This window comes from Amblyomma americanum, chromosome 1, assembly GCF_052857255.1.
Source record: "Amblyomma americanum isolate KBUSLIRL-KWMA chromosome 1, ASM5285725v1, whole genome shotgun sequence".
Classification (NCBI taxonomy): Eukaryota; Metazoa; Arthropoda; class Arachnida; order Ixodida; family Ixodidae; genus Amblyomma; species Amblyomma americanum.
The window spans coordinates 98,536,441-98,559,310 of NC_135497.1; the positions used below are offsets into that span (position 1 = coordinate 98,536,441).

Here is a 22,870-nt window from a genome sequence, read left to right on the forward strand (position 1 = left end):
GTTGTAGCGCTCACTTCGTATGCAGTCCGCTACGCAGTGTGTGTTAGCCCTCTATTTTTTTTATTTTTTGCTTAGGGTGGCAAAGTTATGAACATGTCTCGCTAGTCATTGCCCGTTTATTCATACAGGGCGCGCCCGAGAGCTGTGCAATGAATTGCAGTGCACTACAGTGCACTGCACTGCAGCTTTGCAGCGCGGGGCCAAGGCCCGTCTAACCTGCTCGTGCATATGTCACCTGGCCACGTGACAGTCGCCCGTTCGCCTTTCGTGCTCTACCAACGTTGTGTGCTGTGCCTCCGGTTTTGTTTTGCTCACTAAAGCACTGTATTCGTGCCTGTGTGATCTTGACCGTGTTACGATTAGCGGCTCTACCTGCTTTTTTTTTTTTCTTGTCCACTAAAGAAGAAACGGCTCCTGCACTTCGGCCCTCCGCCAGCCTCTTGTTGCATTTTGTGGCTGCTTCTCCGCTTGTCATCCGGCATTACCTGTGATCACCGGCCTGATCCGATGGTTTTCTTGAATGTCAGGCGACAAACTACCGGACGGACCGTATCGTCGCAACTATCTCCACATTGCTGATCACTGTTTTGTAGCACGCTTGATGATTGGGCTCGGTTAACCAAAATTTTTCCAGTGTGGTGCTTATGGACTGGAGTGAAAGCATGCGTTTCGCTATCTTTGAACCTAGTGCGAGTCGAGAAACAGAAAACACCCTTCCTAAACTGTGGAGAGTTCAGTCACAAACAGGCTTCACTTGCACCTGGATTCTAGAGCTTACGTGGCTTGTCTTCCGTCTGCCGCAGCTGATTAGGGGGTTTCGCGATATTTTATATCTTATCTGCCCCCTGTCCTCTGGTAGAGGCATTGAACGGAACTCGGCCTGCTGCCGGGGGCCAATAGGCTGAACTCAGATCGGTGCATTCGCCATGTGGCTGTTACACTCTTGTCTTGTGGTAACAGTGTTACTTACTCAGTCATCACAATGTGTGCTCAATTTTAGCAGTCAAGAATCTAGATTGCAGCTTTACGAACCTGTCAATGTCACTTTCTGCTTTACTCAGCAGCTGAGCAAGGCCAATCTTGTTCTCCGCTCTAGTGATTCGTCAGTTGTCCAACTGAACGAAGATGAAGTCACAATGTCTCTGGAAAGAGTTGCACCTGTTGACAACTTTTCAACTCTCTTGACACCACTGAAGATTGGTTATGCAGACCTTTTGTGGCAGGTGGAAGACGGCCTCACAAATGGAACCTACAACGGCATCCATAAAATGTGTGTTGTGCGGGAGTTGACGGCATTTTCAATGGGGTTTGGAGCTGTCATTGGAGTTCTGGTGGCCTTGAACAATGTCAATGTTGGATGCCAACTGGATATGCGTGTAGTGCTTTCACAAGTCAAGAGACCGATTGCTCCAGCCATTGGCATGTTTTGCCAGTTCATCTTTATGCCATTGGTAAGCAACCCTAGCGACTGCATAAAGCACCACCTATTACATTGCTCGGCTGTAAGCTGTAAGACCATTTAGTTTTTAAGCTCTTTCAAAATCCTTTAAAAGGCTCAAAATCTTCAAAGGCTTCACTTCTTGTGTGTCTCTTGGACTGTTCAGTATAGGTTGTTTCATGTAGGCTATTTCCACCCATGTAGTGCACGACATTCATGTTGACCATAACTACTAAGTTGTTATTCTGATTGTTTACATCCAAAAGTCAGGAGCTGCCATATAGTAAACAGCTTGTTGCATTAGAAAACATCTAGTAAAGATGATATTTAGGAACCGTATTTGCCTAAATTATTTACATAATAAAATCACTAAAGGCGCCAGGATAAGATCGAATGTGAGTGACTTCCTATGCAGTCTAGTTGGACTAGGCAATCAATGTTGCAGTGCTAGAGATATGGGGAAGATCAAAACAGCAGTTCATATAACCTGATACTACTTGCTATTACTGTTCATGTTTCATTGCTTTTTCAGGTTTCGTACGGAATTGCCATGCTACTGCTCCAAAATGCAGTGACAAGACTTGGACTATTTACAATTGGCTCATGTCCTGGTGGCATCTACAGCAATTTCTATACTCTGCTCTTACAGGGAGACTTGGATCTAAGCGTTACCATGACCTTTATGAGCAGTGTTGGAGCACTTGGTATGTACAAACAAGGAAAGGACTATGACACTTGTGGCTACACTATCCACACGCTTAATTTTTTTTTATCACGGGTGCTTGGTAATTAACATCCAGAGCTGCATGTCATTTTAAATGGTATCTAGGAGAGCAGCCAGCCTCGTACACTACACACATGCAAGAACATTTTCAGGTCATTTTCATGCTTTGTGCTTAGTTTTCTCGACGACTGTGACAGTGAATTCATGCTAGTGACATGGTGTAGTGCATCACCTTTTTGGCCTGACTGAGTGCTCTTCTCTATGGTGATGTTGGTCAACGTGACAGACGAGAAACAAGTAGATAGGTGCTGTACTTGCGACTGAATTTTATTCGAGTGGACAGAGAACGTATATAGCTATGCCAAGCAAAAACACAGGTTTAAAATGTACAAACAAGAAGATGATTTCAAGATTCCACATGGTGTAAAACCTGCTGATCAACAGACCCCCCCAATTATGAAAACAAACCTCCCAATTTGCTGTAGCGACAGATGGCTGGCTGATACAATCTTCTGGTTGTAGAACGTGCATAGCCTCAATAATTTCTCATTTCAGCTGATCAAAGTGACTGTCAAAATGTCAGTGGCCGAAAAGTCTTCTGCTCATCTGCAACCTTTGGCAATCGGACGTTGACAGAGTACTTCTGCCTTTGTGCATAGTTTAGCACCAACAAGGCTGTGCAAATGAAGCCCTCTGTAGTGGAAGCAGAAAGAGGATAAAAAGTTTACAAGTTCATCTATGTCAGTAACACTGTGTGTGTGCCTTGTCACATCTTATATTCATTCTTCCTCGCTTTGATGCTTTGCTGTACTGTTACAGGTGCTCTGCTCTCCTAGAGTTCATATCTTGGTGTGAAGTGCTCTTAGTAGGCTGAAACTTGTATCTTGGAATCCTAGACAGGGCTAGTTGCTTCATAATGGCATTTAAAGAAACAGCGAAAAAAAAAATGCAGGAACACAAGCATAGGAACTGTCTCTTGGAATGAGCCTACGTATCCTTGTATTAGCATCTGCATCTGAGTGTGTCTGCAAATATTTATCATTACACCTGAAAGCAAGGATATATTAACACTGGAAATGCTTCTTGAAGGCATCAATATCACTTTACATCAGTACTTTAGCTTTTAGCCAAAGTGAAGATGTAAGCTACCCAGCCATGAGCGGAGAGATGATTAGCAGTATATTGAGTAATACTTGTTGGGGGGCTAGTTGGTGCATGTTTCCAGAAGAGGGTTGTAGCACCGAAAAAGACAACACATAGCAACACATTGCGCCTGTCCCGTCTCGCTTGCTATGTGTTGTCTTTTTCGGCGCTACAACCCTCTTCTGGAAGCAGTATATCGCATAGGTGTCATGTCAATGCTGGTAATTTGACGAGATCATTCATTCAGTTATATGCTGCTGATCATCTACTTGCCTACCATTCTTAACAGAGGAACAGCAACTGCTTCACAAATGCAGAAGACGTCTTTAATTTTGATGGCATACATTCTAATCGGGAGGCATAGTCAAACATGTGAATTGCAGGTCACTGACCAGTTCCATTGGAAGAAATTACATTTGAGGAGTGCTACAGCTCTCTTGTTCACAGTGCAGAGACAGAAGTTTCAACTTATACAAATTATAATTGAAAATGGCACAATCTTCCATTTCATATTCAGGTGTGCTTCGTTGGCTCTATTTTCCCCAATAGTAACCTCTTTTTCATACTGTCAGCCACTTAGAGGGAAATTGAAACTGTACATAACCAGAAAAGATTGTGCGTTAAGGCACAATTACGCGCAGTCAAAAAAAAAAATGCCCGCATGTTGTACATAGTGGTCGATGTGACCTTCCTATATTACATCTAAGCATAGCCGATTATTTTTTGAATTGCTTATCCTCCCGGTCATTTAGCACGACATAATGCATGGGCCATTGTCATTTTCCTCAATACCACATGGCAAGCAAGTAATCATTGGACAGTTGAAGTGCTTGATCTCCAGGGAGGCCGTCGACATATTGCCCGACAATGCCTGCCCCCATTAGGCAGCGGTTTGCTCATTAGATCGAGGTGCTAGACAAATTGCATAACCAATCGTGCGTGTCTTTTTGGATGGTATGCAAGCCTTGGCTGGTCATGTTGCTCTCACACTGAAAATGGCACGTACCCATGTGTACTTAATGCCACATTCTCTGACCCTGCAGCCCTGATGCCAATGTGGATGCACACCCTTGGACGCCAGATAGCTGGTAGTGCCGCACCAGCAGTGCCATTCAGCAACCTGATGGTGTCCCTGGTGGCACTCACCTTACCGCTTGGACTGGGTCTTCTCATCCAATACAAATGCCCCAAATGGGCACAAACATCAGAGAAAATTGTGAAGCCCTTTTCCGTAGCCATTTTACTTGTTGCCTTAGTCATAGGAACATACAGCTATTGGTACATTGTTACACTCATCACCCTCATGGATGTTGTCGCTGCTTTTGTAGTTGTAGTTGCAGCGTTCTTGTTTGGTGCAACAATGGCTTGGCTATTTCGGCTCAACCACAAACAGATTATTGCAGTCTCCTTGGAAACAGCCATTCAGAATGGACCACTTGCCATTGTTGTCCTTACTTTCTCACTGCCAGAACCGAGTGGTGACCTTGCTGTAGTACCGGTGGTAGTGCTGGTAACATTGTCAAGTGCCATACTTTTAACCCTCTTTGCAATACTGACAGTGCGCCAAAAGTGTTCTACCTATGCCCGTGCCTGCCAGGATGATGTAAAGTTAGAAACATCTGTCAATTAAGACGAGCGAAATGATCAGACAAAGTGTACTTTTTTTTTAAGCAATGCACATCATTTATGGGTGCAGACAAGACTGCCTGGCTTTGTCAGCCATGCTGTGGCAGACCAGCTTCTACCTATATGTAGTAGCAGAAATAGATTGAGCCGAACATACAAGTGTGTCACTAAACACTTGGGTGGAAGTGCAACCCAGCACTTAATGGTGGAAGTATGGAGTTCAAAATACTGAAATGTTACCTTCTGCTGAAAAAATATGCTCTCCTTTGTGAGCAGTGTAATAGTTGATTCGCTGAACCCCACTTTTTTCACAGGGGTGCAGAAGAAAAAAGACAGCCAGCGCTGTGTGTATGATGTTGCTTTATTTGTACCATGTGCATGTACCTGCATAGATGTAAAACAAATGCATTCATTGTACATGCAGTTGTAAGGAACAAACTATAATAAAAATACATTTCTTCGGCTGAATCTTTAGGAGCAGCACACAGAACATACAATGCAACATATGCCCATAGTCAAAGTAAAATTACGTCATTTATACATCTTGTGTAGTAGGCTTCACTCATGTATACACTGTGTACAGTACATGCCACCATCTCAACCACCATCTATAAAGTAAGCCTTTCAAACAAGGCTTCACTAAAAAAAACATGCCCAAACCTCTCCACCTTCTAACGTTTACAGCACGTAACTTTCAATCTGCCAGCATTCGTAACAGACAGGTGGGTGACGCCAGAGCAAAACAAGCCATTTCAGTGCAGCCTACTTCCCCCACCTTTTCTTTGAAGCAAGCAGTGAAAGCAGACTGAACAGTTGAAACAACAACCTTTCACAATGGGAGCAAGTTTTTATATGCACAACACTATTTTTGCATAACGTGACCATGAGCCCTGGTGCACGCAACCAGCTTACACACACAAAAACCCACGGCAGGAGTCTCTTGAAAATGCTCCAGCCTGCGAGGAACACAGTTGCACCCTTGTGAACTTAGTGCACTGGCAACAAGCTATTATTAGAAAAGCGTCAACAAGCAATGCGTTGGTCCTCCTCGGCAGTCTCTGTACTTAAGCAAGGCTCCACACCTAACTTGCCAAACAAAGCTGGCTAAAGCAGCCCCAAAGGCAAGCACTGTTGCTGAAGCTCTTTCGTTGTACTATTGAGAGCCACACACTTTACTCTACAGCCTCAATCCAGTCATCACAAGTCTGATGTAGCCTGGCCACACGCACAGAAGTAGATGCACACATGCAGCTTTTACTCGTTTTTGCTTTCTTGAGATGCTCTCCAAAAGAATCTATGATTCTTTGGCCAAGGCATGTTTAAGTATAGAGCAAAGATCTGAGAAACACATGTAGGCAGGTCTGGCACAAAGGTCAGTGCCTTTTGAGCTTAAGGGACTGTAGCTTTGTACTACCACCAGGCACCATTGTGCATGCTACGACGTGCGTGTGGGTACACCGACAAGCTTTTGTGATGCAATAACATGCAGTTCTAGTAGCAGCTTTCTTGTTTAAGCCTAGCTGACTTTTTTTTTTTTTGCTCACGTCACTTTGCTTTTTTGTGTCTGTACCCCTTCCCATGACCAAAACAGTCCTCGCACACCAACTCTAGCAGGAGTGCTGCCACGAAAAAGCTCCTGTGTGGGCCCTCCATATTGCTGGAGTTTCTCCGCCTGCACTTAGCAGTTCACCTGATGCTGGTTAATGGGGTTTTCAACAATGTGTACTTCCTGCTTGGCGTTGGCCTCCTCTTCGAGCGAAGTCTGACGCACTGAGCTCAACTTTTGACCAGCAAGACTAGGGACTACAAAGAGGAGGGTGGGGGAAAAAGAAAGACGGGAGAGGGAGAGGGAAAAAGAAATAGAATAAAAAACAATTCAATCTACAAAACCAACTCAAAACGTAAGAGAAAAACAAATGAGCTATCATATGCACAGTCACACACATACACCCACACGCACGCAAGTCTGGGAGCACAGTGCCAGAGGCGCCTAAGGTAAGGTGTTGCGACTACAAAACAAGATCAAGACAAATTGGGACAAAATAGGAGGTGTGGGAATAAAAAAGGGTCGAGTAGCAGCCACACAAGTTTTTCGTACAGGAAGTCCAATTAAAGAAAAAAAAACAGCAACACAAAGCACAGAACAGGGTTTAATAAAAATGTGTCCCCACTCCTGTCCTTGCACACAACTCTGTTCGCATAACCTGCTACCTCCCTATATATATGAAGTGAGCAGGAAAAGAAAAGATGCATGTACATGGTACAAATACTCCGATGCACAAGGAACACTGCAGTACAACTACCTTCTACTCGTACATATCTGCACAAAATGGCCAACTATGCTACTTGCCCTTTTCAGAGCAGCACTAATGGTGATGCACTTCTCACATGGGAAAAGATCAAGCTGCCTGCTATTTAATTTAGTTCTCAAGCTGCCAAAAGCTCAGAATTCTTTTTCAGCATTATGGAAGACCAAGCTGGGATACTTTCAATACCACTGAACTTAAATTTCAATGAAAAATCTGGTAAGGATGGCTGCCAAGTCTTGATGCTCATGAACATAGTCCCAGAGTTCCTTGCACTGAATTGGCATGCCTTAAGGCAAAATTTCATGCAGCTGGCTATCGTGTCTCAACTATTAGCACATAGACCACAAGTGTGTTGCTCTCACTAGCAGCATGCTTCACTATGCCCTATAAGAGTGCTGACTTTGAAATGCTCGTCATTCAAAGAGCCAATCCTTGGCACTTTTCTGATGTACATACGCTGAAGCCTCGACAGAGATGTCCACATATAAGAACTTAAAAGAAAGTGGATCCAGAAGGTGAATCAAATGATGGAACTTCGGACTGGTAGCCAGGCACATAGCCTTTTAAGTACCACTGGCACGAATAGAGAAAGGATGTGCAATGCCATCAAAGGACACCTGAATAAATACTCATTTTCTCTATTTATGAGCTTCTCTTTGCAGCATTACTAGCATGCTGGATGCTACAGGGGCTGCACCATGCGCACAAGAGGCACTGTGGCATGTGTGACGCACCCCCAACACTAGACCAGTCATAGGCCAGAAAGTTGCATTTTTCATGGCAATTTCATCACTATAAGTTTACAATATAGTTGAATACACACACTCCATTCCTCTGTGGCAAGGACACCACCCTGTGATGACATATTTTGGGGAGTCTCTACAATGGAGCAGAGTAGCATGCTAACAAGATGAAAAATGCTGAGGGTATAAATGCTTAAAGGCATTACAAGAGAGTGTAAGGAGGCCTTTGATGCCCACCATCCCATTTGTTTCCCTTGCAGGTACAGCTTCCAGGGGCCCTAAAAATTAGAATCTCAAGGACATGCCAAAGAAACAGCCAATGTTTTGTTCCCACTTTTGATTGGCAATGTTCACAGTTGATAAGGCTGTTATTGACCAGCCAATCCTTGCCATACACAATGCATTCTTTCAAAAGCCAAGCCTGCCACAACAGCGAAACAGCATGCAAGAAAAGATGCCAAAAGACCTTGTAAGTATGCTGTGATGAGTAGTGCGGAACAACTGTGCAAGTAATTTCACCCAAATCATTTGCTGAGGTGCCCACCAGACTGCCAACAATTTCTTCCAAGCTCTGTCCTGTTTACTTTGCTTGTGCCTATTGGTGCATGCATATGACGATCTGCCACTTATCACGAACAAGCTCTCGGGACAAAGATTAAGGCATAAATGAGCATCTCTATAAAGCTTCCAAATTACAAAAATCACATGGAAAGCAATTACTCAGAACTCCGTAAAAAATAACAGCAACTTTCCACAATGCCTTAAAAAAGGGGGGGGGATCAGATATGCAGGCTGAATCGAGGCTATAACTAGGTCAAAAAGCATCGCGACTTTTAACTACTGTTTGCAGCATATTAATTGAATTTCGAACTGTGCACTCCTAAGATGTATGTACTCAGACTAGGCAGCATCCCCAGTTACTACGGCAATGCAGTTTCAAAAATTTGTGCCACTTGTGACCGTAATTGGTGCAAGTAAGCAGGTAGAAGACAGCTTAAAGGAAAAAAATATGCAAAAATGACACAAAGGCCACCCAAGAGGTGTCGCATTAGAGGTAATGCAAAAAAAAAAAAACGCTTCAGGCTAGTTAAGGCTGTTAACCTTGCCCAGTGTATCAAAGACCTTTAAATGCAGCATGGGCTCCTCAGCACATGATGTGCTCCTAGAATGGCATCAGCCATGACGCAAAGTACTGATCTTCCACTTGGTACAAAGCAGCAGCAAGTTATCTGTGTATTCCATGTATACAGAACTGTGCATTACTAACCAGCAGGCTGCTAGTGCTTTGAAAAGTGCAATAAGGTGCGCACACAAACATGGTTACACAAATGATTTCAGTACGATGTATATGAGTGCTAAAATACAAGTAATTAAAAATTATGGCTTACACCAGAATCACTTCACCCCCAAGATTGATTGTGTGGAAGCATTGAAAACTAATCAACTAGCACATCAAAACATAGTTGGCAAAAAGAAATGAAACAGCAATTAATATTTGAGAAACACCTTAAACAAGCCAGTTGTATGAAAGGAAGCAGCACAACAGAGATGAGACAAAGCCTACGTGCACTACAAAGGCATCAATCAGAATAATAAGGTAATAAGCACACAGGAATTGAAAGAAGCAACAGAGGATAAGGCAAAATGGAAGTATACAACCAGTTTGCCAGCTGAAGCCACTGCCACGACAACAAACAAGTTTGGCATAGTGCAAATATCCTCACACATCACCTTGAACCATGTCCACAAACCCTCAGTATTGACCTTTCCCCCACTGTACTACCCAGCCGTTGGCACACCCACACAAAAGGTCACAGGCAACTACCAGCAATATTACTTTCACGCACACCATATACAAAGCAGAGTTCTTTCAAACCTCGTTATCAAATCTTTACAAAACCTACCACCAAGCATTCATGGTTCCTGTGCGTAACCCAGCTGTAGCACCACAGTGTATATTTTAAGCTGGTAAGTGTTGCGGGCCACAAATCAGGTGCAGAGAACTGACACCCTTCCTTACCGAAATAAGTAAGTCAGTTGCATTTTAAATGAGTCCAGTTAGTGCAAACACTACCACCTGCAGCAATGCTAAGTGTTAACCTACCTTACTGCAGCTACAGCTACAAGCATGCTTATATCAGCAGAACACAGCAGACTAGAAAAGGATGATTAGAACACCTGTGGTTTTAAAAACTACCTGCAAAGCCCACTCCAAGCTGCGACAAAGATGCATGGACAGCAATTCACCATAAACAGCAGGCAAAGCCCTAGGCGCCAGTATAAAATGGTCTACATAAAAAGACCATTGCTTGTAAAGGAAGGTGGCCTTTCAAACTTCAAGTGAAAACCTGTGCATTTTTCCCCGCAAGAGAAACATCATACAGCGAACTCCAATACCACATTATTCATTTACCGTACTGAACATATTTTACCATCACCAACTAAATGCAAATTTAATTTCCGTGCACACACACACATACCCACACACGCACGCACGCACTCACAAGCATACAAGAAGCATCAAAGAGGCTACCAGAAACAAGGAAACAAAAATCAACAGCCAATATGTCACAGCCAAAGTATAAAAGCAACAAGTTCTTCCCAGTTTGGAAAAAAAGATATCGCGCCAACATGGGAAAGAAACCAAAGGTGGATATCCATCACAGTGACCACCCGAGGCCCTTGCAATGTGCATACTGCCAGCCACCAGCCAGCAAATGAAATGGAGCACATATGCTGTCATGTGCCACCAGGCCTTGGCTTTGCTACTGGCCCAGATGCATATATCTGTAGGTGTCGCTGCCACGCTTCCAGCAGCCCGTGCTGACGGGTTCCTCTCGCACTCTTCAGGCCTCGTCTGTTTTGGGCAAGGGCGCAAAAGCTCTTTCTGGCACAAACAAAAAGCAAAACTAACACAAGGCTCTAACCTGCATTGTGAGCTGAAGCAGTGAGGGAGGATCGACGACGCATCTCCAGGGCTGGCCAATGCAAGCAAAAAAAAAAGTAATAACCAAATCAACAAAGCTGCCAGGTGGCAAATGCTCAGTGCTTGCTCAAAGCAGTACTACCACAATGCCTCAATGAACCTCGGGAAACAGCCATGAAAGTCTCGGTGATTAGGGTAGTTTCAATTACTTTAATGGCTGCAACTCAGATACTAGTGAGCTAAACAAGCGTACCAAAACCAGCCGAGTGTTGCATTGCTTCAAGGTGTATAAACTCATGCAATCAGCTGTGTAGTCAACAAAACGCTGCGTGAAGCAGAAAGCAAAATTACAAGTGCGTGCCATACAAAGCTGACCTTATGAGTTGCAAGACGACAAACTAAAATCGAAAAAATACCGGTAGTCTATCATTAAAGTGCCAAAAAAAAAAACCTTTAAAGGTTGCTGAAACTCTTCAGCCACTCAATATTAGAGCGGCTGCGAATAACTTCAATACAACATATTTGCGTTCAACGAAAACAATGCCCACACATTGCAGCGCGGCCCTCAGCGAAGGTCAGCCACAGACACCAAAGGTAGTACTATTCATAGCCGAGGGCTTCACGTCACAAAATGCAAATCACAAAATAACATGCACACAGCACTGAACAGGTCAGGTCAGAAAAAAAGAAAAGTCTGGCTAAATTACTTACCTTCGTTCAGTGAAGCTGCAGACGACCTCCTCTGGGATGAATTCAATGCTTTAGAAAGGGTAAAGGAAAACATTAGGATAGTTGCGTGAGTAACAACCAGAGCAACAGTCAGAACAGAATGTTTAAAAAACAAGGCTACTGTTAGATTGGCTGTTGGGACTGCACATTCACATAAAACTGCTGAGTACAACATTGGTTTATCGGAAGGAAATAGAAAAAATATGCACATTTTTCAAGTATCTGGGTGCAAGTGCTGCTGCTGTTGCTGTTGTTTCGGGTTTTACGACACACAAGCAGCTAAGGCTATAATGTGCCAAATGCAGGGCTAGAAATGTCTGTTGTGTGAAAGAATTGAAAAAGACACAATTTATACAAATCATTTCCTTCTTCTAAGAACCTAAAGACACGAAGGATCAACAACTGCATTTTCTTCTGAAATCTAGCTAGGATGAAAGGGAACGAGCTGTACATAAAATTCCGTGAAAGGCTGTTTGCTTGGTTTCTCGGGTTCTTTTTGCATGCAACTTTTTCGCAACCACAATCTTTGCAGTGAAAGAAAATGCAGGATGCTGTTCCATTCTTTAAAATTGATTTTTACCCTCGTGCAACCTGTCATTAATACATTGTCCTGCCTGGCTAATGTGTTGGATGTTATAAACTACGCCATCTGCACATTCTATGTGTGGATTTTCACATTTCTTTCAACACTCTTTTCTTTCTTCACTCTTAACATCTTCTGACACAAGCTTCCAAGTTTGCATGGAGCAGAGAACACGAAAAGTACTCTTGTACCTCGCAGCCGCACATTTCAGGTTACACACAATACGGTGCATGTATGGGGACTACAACAGGTCTCCGCATTCTTTGCACTTTCCTGCTTTGTTTTTCCTTTCAGTTTTTTGCAATGTTGTCTCAGCAATACCCCACAAATGTGGTTTAAGACCTCTCTGTCAAAACTCGGCTGCACAATGTGGCCATATCACTTTCTAATGGTAAATAAGAGAAATAGCTGAGTGGTCACTCATTAAACTGTTTCCAAGAATGCAATGAAAGCAGTTGCTTCCAGAGGTGCTTGTCTTGTTGTCTAGCTGTCACACTAAACCTTTTAATGTGCACATGGTCACTGTTCCCCAGCAGCAGCAAACTAATAGGAAAATTGTGGTAAAAAAGAAGCTTGTTTGCACTACGAATCCCAAGGATGCCATCCACTTGCTTTGTAGCACTAACATTTTCACACAATTCTTTGAAGCTAATGTTTGCTACATTTCCATGAGTGAACAAAAGGAGCGTCACAAATTGTCACTATCTGCATCACAAAATTCTAATGTGAATCCTCGTGAAAACTTATGACAGGGCACCCACAGAGACAAAGTGAACAAACGGGAAAGAACACCTAAACTCTGAAGTGTATTCAAATAAAACAAAAACCCAGAATTCCCCCAAAAGCTTCCAGCATAGTCCACAATATTTCAGCAGTCAATGCCATGGAGTGCCTCCATTCAAGCCCAGCACTTGCTCCGAGGTGGAGCAGTTTGGGCCCATAACTGCAGCGCCTGTGTGACAGCTGTGTACTATATAGCAGGCTTGCTGGATATGCCCAATAGACTAGGGCTGTTCCACTACATTCAATTAAATTGGAAGTGGCAATTCTGTTTATTAGGAGCAGTGCTTTGTTATATGTAGATTTATGCAATGGATTTTTTTTCGGTACCAAGTAAAAAAGAAAAAAAACACTAGTCATAAAGCACACCAAGAATTTCGACAACTCTAAAGGAAGACGTCCTGAATATAATCTATCGCAACGCAAGCAGTAAGAACAGTCACATCTGTACAGGATTTGTGCAATCGCAGCGTTTTTGGACATCACAAATTGCTTCCTTACCATATCCAAGTCCCTGAAGAAACAGTCTGAATGCCTCGCTGACCTTCCCTGGCTGCTCTTCAAGTACCATGCCACAGTCAGACACCTAGTGGCAAAATACATTGTTAAAAACTGATAACTGAGCACAGTGCAGCCAGCTAGACATACCTTCATCCATGATGAAGTACCTGGGTCCATGCGAGCATTCATGTTCACTGTGTCATCCAAGTGTGGTGACAGGGCTCCCGCAACCAGCATCACGGTGCACCTGAGAATTTAGGTAAAAAATCCCATGATGGGTTTACAAACGCACCCATGTGCAATATTATCAGGCAACAACATGGCACTGAAACACTTCAGGCCTGCTGTGCACTCACATTTGTGCCCATACTTATTCTGAGCTTTGTAAGTTCTCAAAGAATGCTTTTTCAGCACTTGTTTTGCACGTGCAACAGGATATTAGCCAATAATAGTAATTGTCCTAACAGCACATTTGCCTGCAACACCAACACTGGCACTTTTCTTAAAAAAACTGCACAAGCTTCGTATTCTGAGAGCTTGCTGCATTGTTCACCATGAAGGCTTCACAAGAAATTCCACATTAAGCTGGCAGTGTGCAACGTCTATGCACACCCTAGACAAAGCCACCAATAATCACCGACTGTTGCCACACGCTGCTTGACAAGCAGAATGACAAGCAAGCAAGCATACAGTATGTCATATCAAGTGAAGTGATCCCAAAGGGACCCTGCAACACAGATCACGCATGCAGGTTTTATTCTTTGTATGCAGAGTATGATAAATCAAAGAGGTCTGAGGGCTGCTTTCTGGAATTATGATATCCTGTTGTGTTTACATTGTGACATTCTTCTGTTTGTACTGCAGTTCTACAAATAGATAATATAATTTTTGATGCAATATTCTTGAAATGTGTCTTGATATATGGTGTTCGACTCATGCTGCTGATGTAGTTTTTTTGTAGCGAAAGCTACATTGGCCACGAACTCGCAGTTTCGCGTGCTCGCATTCCCACTGTGGTCGCACCGCACCACGTGAGCAACCACGTGACAACCAGACTGACCTGGACGTGCAATCAAGATTAATCAAGGCTAACCAAGCTATGCCTTAGCTTTCGCTATGTATATCCTGGCATAGCCGAGCTAAGACACTGCCAATTTTTTAATTCGTTTTCTGATGCGTTGTATCCTGTGTCAACTTGTTATTTAATTAAAATCAGTTGCTGGGCGAGTTGGTACTTCATGCTTACATTCACAGCGCAAAGACAAACACGGACTTGAGGGGAGACACCACAAAGCGCCGACTTCAACAACGTTTATTGCTGCGCGCAGCGACTACACATAGCATACAGCGGGCATGCGCAGCAACGAAAAGGAAAGTCATGTGAGACTGGTAGCAGCGCCAACCCGCAAAGAAAACACATCATCACAGGTACAAGGAAGACAACATAAAGCTAAAACCTAAAGGTCAGGACGCAAACAAGAACAAAACCATGATACCCTAGTTGGAAATTCCTAAGACCCTAAATTCCTAAGGCACTCTACAAAAGGTTGCGCAAAAAACGTAGTGTACTCTATACCTTTGCCCTGCGGCCGAGCCTGCGTTGGCCAAACTGGCAGATGTCTAAACGAGAGGCTCATGGAACACAGCAATAGTGTCATCGGGGCATCCCGTCATCTAGGCATACACTGCCGTGATTGCCAACAGTGTAAGGAACGTGGTCCTTTTTTGGGAAAAACAACAGTTCTTCATAAGTATGTCAGCAAAACTGCCAGGGAGATAGCAGAGGCTGGTGAGATTGCAGAAAAAGGAGATTATTGTGTCAGCATCCCTTCGGTGTTGTTAGGTGATAAAGAACGTCGGGTCTTAGGAATTTCCAACTAGGGTATCATGGTTTTGTTCTTTTTTGCGTCCTGACTTTTAGGTTTTAGCTTTTTGTTGTCTTCCTTGTACCTGTGATGATGTGTTTCCTTTGCGGGTTGGCGCTGCTACCAGTCCCACATGACTTTCCTTTTCGTTGCTGCGCATGCCCGCTGTATGCTATATGTAGTCGCTGCGCGCAGCAATAAACGTTGTTGAAGTCGGCGCTTTGTGGTGTCTCCCCTCAAATCCGTGTTTGTCTTTGCGCTGTGAATGTAAGCTTGTTATTTAATGTTGCCATTACTGGTGCCATACCCGTTTTAATATATTATGTTGTAAACTGCTACTGTCATGTAATGATATCCTGGGACTCAGTCAAGCTACTTAACTTTTGGCCCAAGAGACCCTCCAGTTGCTTTCTGGAAAAATAAACTGCACTAAATTGAAATGAATTGAAATCAAAACCATCCCCATCTTAGTTAGTTAGATAGTTCACCTTCTTTGGCCTACTATGGTAAAACATAGCATTACTTAAAACCTGCAAAATTCCAGAAATTTTTCGCTACCAGATTCAAAATTCTGCAACCACCTCACAAGAGGAAGACCTACACTTCTTTATCTAACAAAAAGGCAAAGAAGGTATAGCAGCAGTCCTCATTATTGTTATTAAAAACAAACAGGAGCTTGTAGACCACAGTCTTCTACTTAGAGAAGGTTACAGCCACTTTGCAGTCGGGCTTTGCTGTCATTCCTACCCGAACTCTTACTCTATATACACTTGAATTGCATCTAGCCATTTTTTAAGTATGCATGCCTCACGACCTGCATTATTAATGCGTTAGCATTAGAAGGGTCTGTGCAAGAGGAAATGGTGATCGCCATCTGTCAGTAGTAGCAGTGGCCCACCTGCCCACCAGTATGCTACCCATACGAGCTCAGTATGTCACCTCGGATGTAACAAACTTTCATTTGTTAACTTCGGATATAACAAATGTTTGGCTGCTAACGCATTCAAACGGTCCACCAAGAATTGCCTAAGGATTTTTCTTTATAAACATGCCGTAAGAATATACCAGACTACACAGCTTTTTCACAAATTTTATATTTCCCTAATGACAAATGCAGCGATTACGTGGTAATGTAAAAGAAAGTACAAGTTAAAATCAGTTCAAGACAATGCCACGTTCTAAGCTTAGTGATCATTGAAAATGGAGTCAATTATCAGGTGTTTGGCAATGAATAACAATAGGAATGAGTCTTACCAAGCATATTTTCAGCAGGAATGAAAAAGAATATAGGAACACAGATAATCTGCTATAGTCAAATATAACTCCAGAACAAAGTGGCAAACAGACCTCAAAGGAGGCCCACCAGCCAATAGTGTCTATCAATTGTCATGACATAATGGGTAGTCTGGTTAATTCGGCCAGCCACCTGCTTTGTTACAGTAGCAGGTAAGGGGATTAACACCAAAGTCACAACAATCAGAGGACCCGTTGGCTGGATGACTTCCCTTGAGGGGCATTTGATGCTTCGTTCTTGAGGAGAACCAGACTATAGTTTGAAAGAGCTCTGCAGTGACAGAGGGCACACTGTTGGCTTCTAGTGTAAAAAAAAACAAAAAAAAATTCAAGTGTGCCAACAGAACTCTTACCAAAACTGTACACAAGCAACTTCTCTCTTCCAGTAATTTACACGTTAAAACCAAACTCACTTGAAGTTCTTGACCATCTTCTTTTTCACAGGATCCATTTCCCGGGTGATGTTGAGGTCTGACCTCCTGTACAATTAATGCCATAAAGTGTCATAAGCTCAGCTTTTGAAATTTGCTGAATACAGATGCAAAATAAATAATGCAGGCATCACCAATTACACACAAAACTAATATTAGACATTTAAGCTTTAGCAGCTTCATTCAGCCATTATCTACACAAGTAATATCAGACACTTCTACCTCTAGATCGGGGTGGCCAGACAGGCACATGCAAAGAGCCATAAAAAGATAAGTTTTAGTGAGGAGCCGCAATATAAAGGGAGGCGTGGCAATTTTTTTATTTTTTGCAACAAAGCTGATGGTAACAGTGAATCCCACTCATCCGGATATTGCTGACTGTGCCTCTGCATTGCAATGCCCCATTCGTGAAATAAACACCTCTTCTAGAACATAAAAAATGCTGTCTTTAGAGACAGAAATGGGAGGGTGGTACAGATGCCAGAGAGTCTCGCGAGCCGCACTTGGACCTGCGAGCAGCCAAAGTTTGCCCACCCCTGCTCTAGATTTTAGCATATAAGCAAAGTGTATCCCTTATTATGCTGCCGTCAATATGAGCAGTAATAACAAGCCAGACAAAATGTTTCTATCACTAAAAGCACTTTCAGTTTCTATGGGTATCACCACAAAATGACAATGTACACAAGCTCTGCAAAATTATTGAAGAGCTCATACCTTTCAGGGCACTCACAACCTACCACTACTAACATGCAAAAATTACTGCCTTTAGTTTATTTCACCCACAGCTGTCAGGGAAAAGGGACCCATCTAAGCACGCATGCAAATTAATCCCAATTCTTTTTTGCAGCCATATATACTTAACGCTTAGGCAAATGAGTGAGAACTGAAAAAATTGTAACAATGACAATGAAGCTAATTATGCACCATGAAAAGAAGTTATATACAAGAAGTGCCCTGCACTCACTTAATGAAGGAATCAATGAAGAATCCCAGATTTTGGGCATTGATCGTCTTGTTAAAATACTGGCGGAACACTTGAACCAGGTCATGGTTGCGTTCTTCATTCAGCTGCGAAGAGGCACAATCACAAGTATAATCTCAATAAGAATCACAATTACCCCAAAAATTTCATAAAGGTTGAAGACAATTCCTCCGACTACAATACCTCAGAAAAAACAAGTATGATCATCAAAGCATGCTCCGTATTATTATGGCTGCGACTGTGCACACCATGTGCAAGTGTAAGCAGAAAAGAAAAAAGAAATCCTGCCCTAATCTGCCCATCAAAGGTGAAAGCATTACGCAGAAACTCAACATGTTCAAACGTAACTGCCACTTCAGAAATCATGTTCATAGAGGTAAACCAGCACAGTAAAAGGGCGGAAGCTTTCAATGACATTAGCACTAGCATCGGCAATGAAATCCACTTGTTTCATATAATCAGCTACCCAAAAACACAAATAAGAATGATACTGTTCAAGCTGTCTACTCGTCTGCAAGAAAAAACTAAGCCAACCTTGAATATGGTTATTAAAATTTACTAATTCATAATTACACACAATTGTAAGTTCAACAACAAAAAAACACGCTTTGCAAATGCAGCTTTCTGCAAACCCAAGTGCATATTCAAAAATAATGACACACACGCTAGGTAACTAATGTTCAAAGAGACAAGCACTGAACTCTTATATTTAAGGAATAAACTAATCCAAGATGCTGTCGAGAAGTTTAAATCATGCTATACAAAAGACTAGTATTATTCAAGTCCAGATAGAAACTCCAAACCTTGCCAAAGTGATGCCACATCAGGTAGTCCAACGTGGAAGCAGTCATGCCAGAGCTACGGAGATGCATGGCATTCAGCTTCTGGTAGCCCCATTCTGTCCAGCTAGACTTGGTAGCAGTGCAGTTGATCAGGAACAAGGCATCAACAAGTTCTGGGCGGTCCAGCTGTACAAGATATGCATCTTAGTACATGGCAACATGCAAATATTGCTCAGCCAGAATACATTTTAAAAAGAGTAGTTCAGCACATAGGCAGCTGCGGAGCAATGCACCGAGCACAGCTAGAACAAAGGAACCATTTATCTTCAGTGTAAGCACAATTATTACGTTGAGAACGTACACATTTGCTCATATTGCTCTGTTGCTTTGCTGTTCGATGCTGAAATTAGCTTTCGCTGAGGTTTTCAATATGAGCCTCAGCCTTGTTCAATAAGCATCATGAAAAGACAGGCCAGCTAGTTGAAAACCAAGTTTGGTTAAAAATTAGGAAAATGTGGCCAAAAAAAATGTCCTGCCAAAAATAACCACCCGATATGCCCACCACTTCCACTCTTCCAAGCAGGTACACGTCATCGATGTGGTCCACATCCCTATATTTGGATAGAACTCAAGAATGACAGCTAATGCCCCTCAAAGCAGGCCTTCCAACCAATAGCATCCACCTGATGTCATGATTTAGCAGTCGCCTGCCATAATTACACCTGCAATGGCTGCTAGCAGGTACATGCTGCCAGGTGCAAAAGGTTGACAACCTCATGACAACAGGCCTCCTTTGAAGGGCCTCTGTCACTTCACAACCAGCTTCACTGGACACATAAAGGGTTAGGTACTTGTTTACATAAGCAGAAGAAAACAAATAGAAGGAGGTGGATGTAAAAACAGGAGCTTACAGCAAATTTGGCCAGGATGTAAGCACCGGCTCCAACACCAAATCCAATAAAGTGTTTGATTCTGCAAGCATACAGTAAAGGATCAATTTGTAAGGCAAAGCAAGCAAACGCCTGTATAAAGTAAGATGTCTGATTTGAAAAACAGCGTACTTGTAGAACTTCATCACCAACAACAGCATATCAGCAAGAGTCTCCATGGATGGGTAGGCATACCTGACAAAAAAAGAATTTCGGGTCATGTAATATCCGTCACACATTTTCACATGGTTCACACTCAGCATGTATACCCGCAAGGCAAGTTCAACGGAGTGCACGAAGTACACACACAACAAGCTAAACAGAGAACGCAATGTGCAGAAATGTTTCAAGCTGAAGCTCCTCCCAGCTGCCATGAATAAGCACAAGGTTGACCAAGAACAACTTCCTTTTTTCAACAATCTTCCACACTAGCCAGCTTCTTAAAAGAAGTTTCATTTGAGGGCCTCACCTTTTGCTACACTGTTCTCGTACTAGTGCATGAGCAAATTGTTTAGACACAAAAGAGGGGAAACTGAATAAAAAGCACACCAGTCAGCAACAGTTAGCTTTGCCTAGCAAGCAACAAAATGTTACACTTTACACTTAGCAGAAATGAGGCAAAACACAATATATTTTAATGCCATGTCATGGCATTAGAATAGAAATAGAAATGTCATCACACATGTTTATGAGATAAAGATTTTGTACCCCTCAGGAAGTGGTGCCGCCCCTTCCTCCTGGCCAGGTGCATTAACATGGTAGACGCAAAAGTTCTGCATCATGTCTCGAACGTCAGTGTAGTTGAAGAATGCTTGGAAGTTTGAGACATCTTCAAAAAAGAAAATGGCATATTAGTCTTCATTCACAACAAAAAAAGAGTTGTATGTGCAGTACAAGTACAATTCAGTACAGCAAATAGTTCAATAAAACAATGGCTCAAAGGCAGAGTAGCAGTAAGTGAAAGCCAAGGTAACAGCAACAGCTGATAAAGCAAAAATATCAATGTTAGATTTTTTTTTTTTTTTCAGGTTAACAGAAATGTCATCACACAATTGCCATGCATAAATCATACTTGAGTGATTTTATTAAACAACTTCAGTTCTGATCGCTGGAATCGAGGTTTCTGACAACATATAACATACTAGGAAGACGACACCATCTAGTCTTCGTAGAAAACAGTGATGCCTGAATAGACTACCTTCTGCACTCCAAAGAATGGGGTGTGCATAAAACAACAAATAAAAGCACAGCACATTGTTACGATCTATCGTAGACAAGGAGCAACAATAAGCAAAACAGAAGAAATGGGAGCAGAACAGACAAGTGCTGACTCTCAGTGATGTTCTGATGAAAGTAACTGCTTGCACACAGATACAACTATTACATCACAAAAAGGCAAGAGGGAAAAAAATTCAAAGCAAGGACAAAACAAAGAAAAGAATTTAAAACATACAAAGAAGCATGCTTATATCAAGATGATTATAAATGGGCGAGGCCATTCGCCTAGCCTTAACTTCATACAAAAGATGCAAAAGTTCAAATACCTTAAATATCTTCGTGGAAAAAAATATACAACATACCCGAACGCTCCTCATAGAACAATATATAGTAACAGCTGATTGAATACACCTCCCCCCCAGCATTTCTGACCTGAAAGATCTTTAAATATCTTCGGCTATTCATTGAGGAACAGAAAGATAGAAGGGCTGTAAAATTCTTGGCTGCACTGCACCAGCACAATCAGCAGTGAGCCAGTAATTTTGTCCAACATAAGTCTTGCCACATGACAGCAGAATTATGAGACCACACTGATCCTGCTCAAAATGAACCAGCCACATTGCAAACCATCTTTCTTTTTTCAACACTCAGCATAAGAGCACCTTCTCATGCTTGAAATATGCTGTGAACCATAGCATAAACCCAGTGCTTTCTGCCCCCGAGAAAATGGGTAGGTTCTGTCTTGTGGTGAGGCAGATGACAAGGTTTTCACACAATCTGGGACATCCCCAGGGGGCTGTGTTACGTCAGTTCGGCCAGGAGTTTACAAGGATAGCGGGGATGCTCACGGTTCAATCCAATGTCGTGGTATGTGAAAATAGCTGGCTTGTTGCGGTCCCCTTGAACTGCAACAACCATGGTCCCAAAGTCAGTTTCAATACGATCCTCCTGAAACAGAAAGGAGGATGGTGATGGGTGACAAAAAAATCAAGCATTAAATCATCAGACTACTAGTCCACCATAAAAATGAAGGCAAAGCTTCTCACCTGAGTGTACGAGTCACTCCTCGAGAGAGACCTCATCAGAGGGTACTGCAGCTCAACATTCTTAAGCTCGATGTCGTCCATCGTGTCCGTAGGCATTCCCCTGCAGATTCAAAATATTTTTATCAGAAAAATATGCCGACACTTGCACTGAATAACACTTCCACATGGCAATTGGCTGTGGACTACACACACAAGTTCAGGAAAAAGCAATTCGTCAAATAACTAAGTTCATTACAAACAGAGAGAAGCCAGCTGCAGATCAAGGTTCAATTATATCCTTCCATGACACACAGGATCCTGCAGTTATTTAACACACGATTGTTTCACAGCAGTTAATTTACTAATATGTGTAGAAAGTCACATCGACACATAATTGTAGCTATTCCCCATTTGTATAATAACAATACAGCCAACAACGATGAATTTCACCCGATCTATAAAAAATACAAGTATTAAAATACGACTTGTGAGTTCAATAGTGCCGAACAATAAGAGAAATAGGGTCATTATTCAAACATTTTTTTCCCTAAAATTCTAAAAAATGGACTTCATGAGTGAAGGAAAAATAAAAGAACCAATGCAAAGCTTCTATGTGTAGGCAGTTTTAACTACGACAACAGCTTTAAAATGCTGGCATGTTTAAAAATTAATCAAATAATGAGGTGGAGACGAACATGCCTTTATTGATGCATGATTCACAAAGCAATGGTTCTCCAGGTAATCATTAAAAATGATGTATTTACATATTACACTGCTGTCTCATTGACAGGTGACATTGCAGGAATGGGAGACTAGGTACACAAAAAAAAATACAAAAAATGA

At 42.4% G+C, this 22,870-nt stretch overlaps 2 protein-coding genes across 9 annotated transcripts in view; one reads left to right on the forward strand and one right to left on the reverse strand.

Moving 5' to 3' along the window:
• Nucleotides 1-5,399, forward strand: LOC144113323 (sodium-dependent organic anion transporter-like). Its single transcript, XM_077646325.1, has 3 exons — nucleotides 1-1,451; nucleotides 1,971-2,142; nucleotides 4,349-5,399. The coding sequence occupies exons 1-3, from the start codon at nucleotides 927-929 to the stop codon at nucleotides 4,933-4,935; spliced, it is 1,284 nt and encodes a 427-aa protein (XP_077502451.1). The 5' UTR covers nucleotides 1-926; the 3' UTR covers nucleotides 4,936-5,399.
• MESK2 (misexpression suppressor of KSR 2) overlaps nucleotides 5,274-22,870 on the reverse strand; it is a 22,981-nt gene continuing 5,384 nt past the window's right edge. For 4 of the 8 annotated variants that reach the window (XM_077646316.1, XM_077646318.1, XM_077646320.1 and 1 more), the window contains exons 2-14: nucleotides 22,049-22,148; nucleotides 21,851-21,950; nucleotides 20,493-20,613; nucleotides 19,917-19,979; nucleotides 19,767-19,827; nucleotides 18,877-19,041; nucleotides 18,056-18,159; nucleotides 17,074-17,139; nucleotides 13,650-13,749; nucleotides 13,503-13,587; nucleotides 11,621-11,668; nucleotides 10,911-10,961; nucleotides 5,274-6,734 (exon numbers count right to left, since the gene is read on the reverse strand). In XM_077646316.1, the coding sequence (XP_077502442.1) occupies nucleotides 6,610-6,734; nucleotides 10,911-10,961; nucleotides 11,621-11,668; nucleotides 13,503-13,587; nucleotides 13,650-13,749; nucleotides 17,074-17,139; nucleotides 18,056-18,159; nucleotides 18,877-19,041; nucleotides 19,767-19,827; nucleotides 19,917-19,979; nucleotides 20,493-20,613; nucleotides 21,851-21,950; nucleotides 22,049-22,148 (1,189 nt within the window). In that variant the 3' untranslated portion in view covers nucleotides 5,274-6,609. Of the gene's footprint in view, nucleotides 10,841-10,910; nucleotides 10,962-11,620; nucleotides 11,669-13,502; nucleotides 13,588-13,649; nucleotides 13,750-17,073; nucleotides 17,140-18,055; nucleotides 18,160-18,876; nucleotides 19,042-19,766; nucleotides 19,828-19,916; nucleotides 19,980-20,492; nucleotides 20,614-21,850; nucleotides 21,951-22,048; nucleotides 22,149-22,870 lie in introns of all 8 variants that reach the window. The other 4 variants (XM_077646317.1, XM_077646321.1, XM_077646323.1 and 1 more) reach the window with 1 other exon arrangement.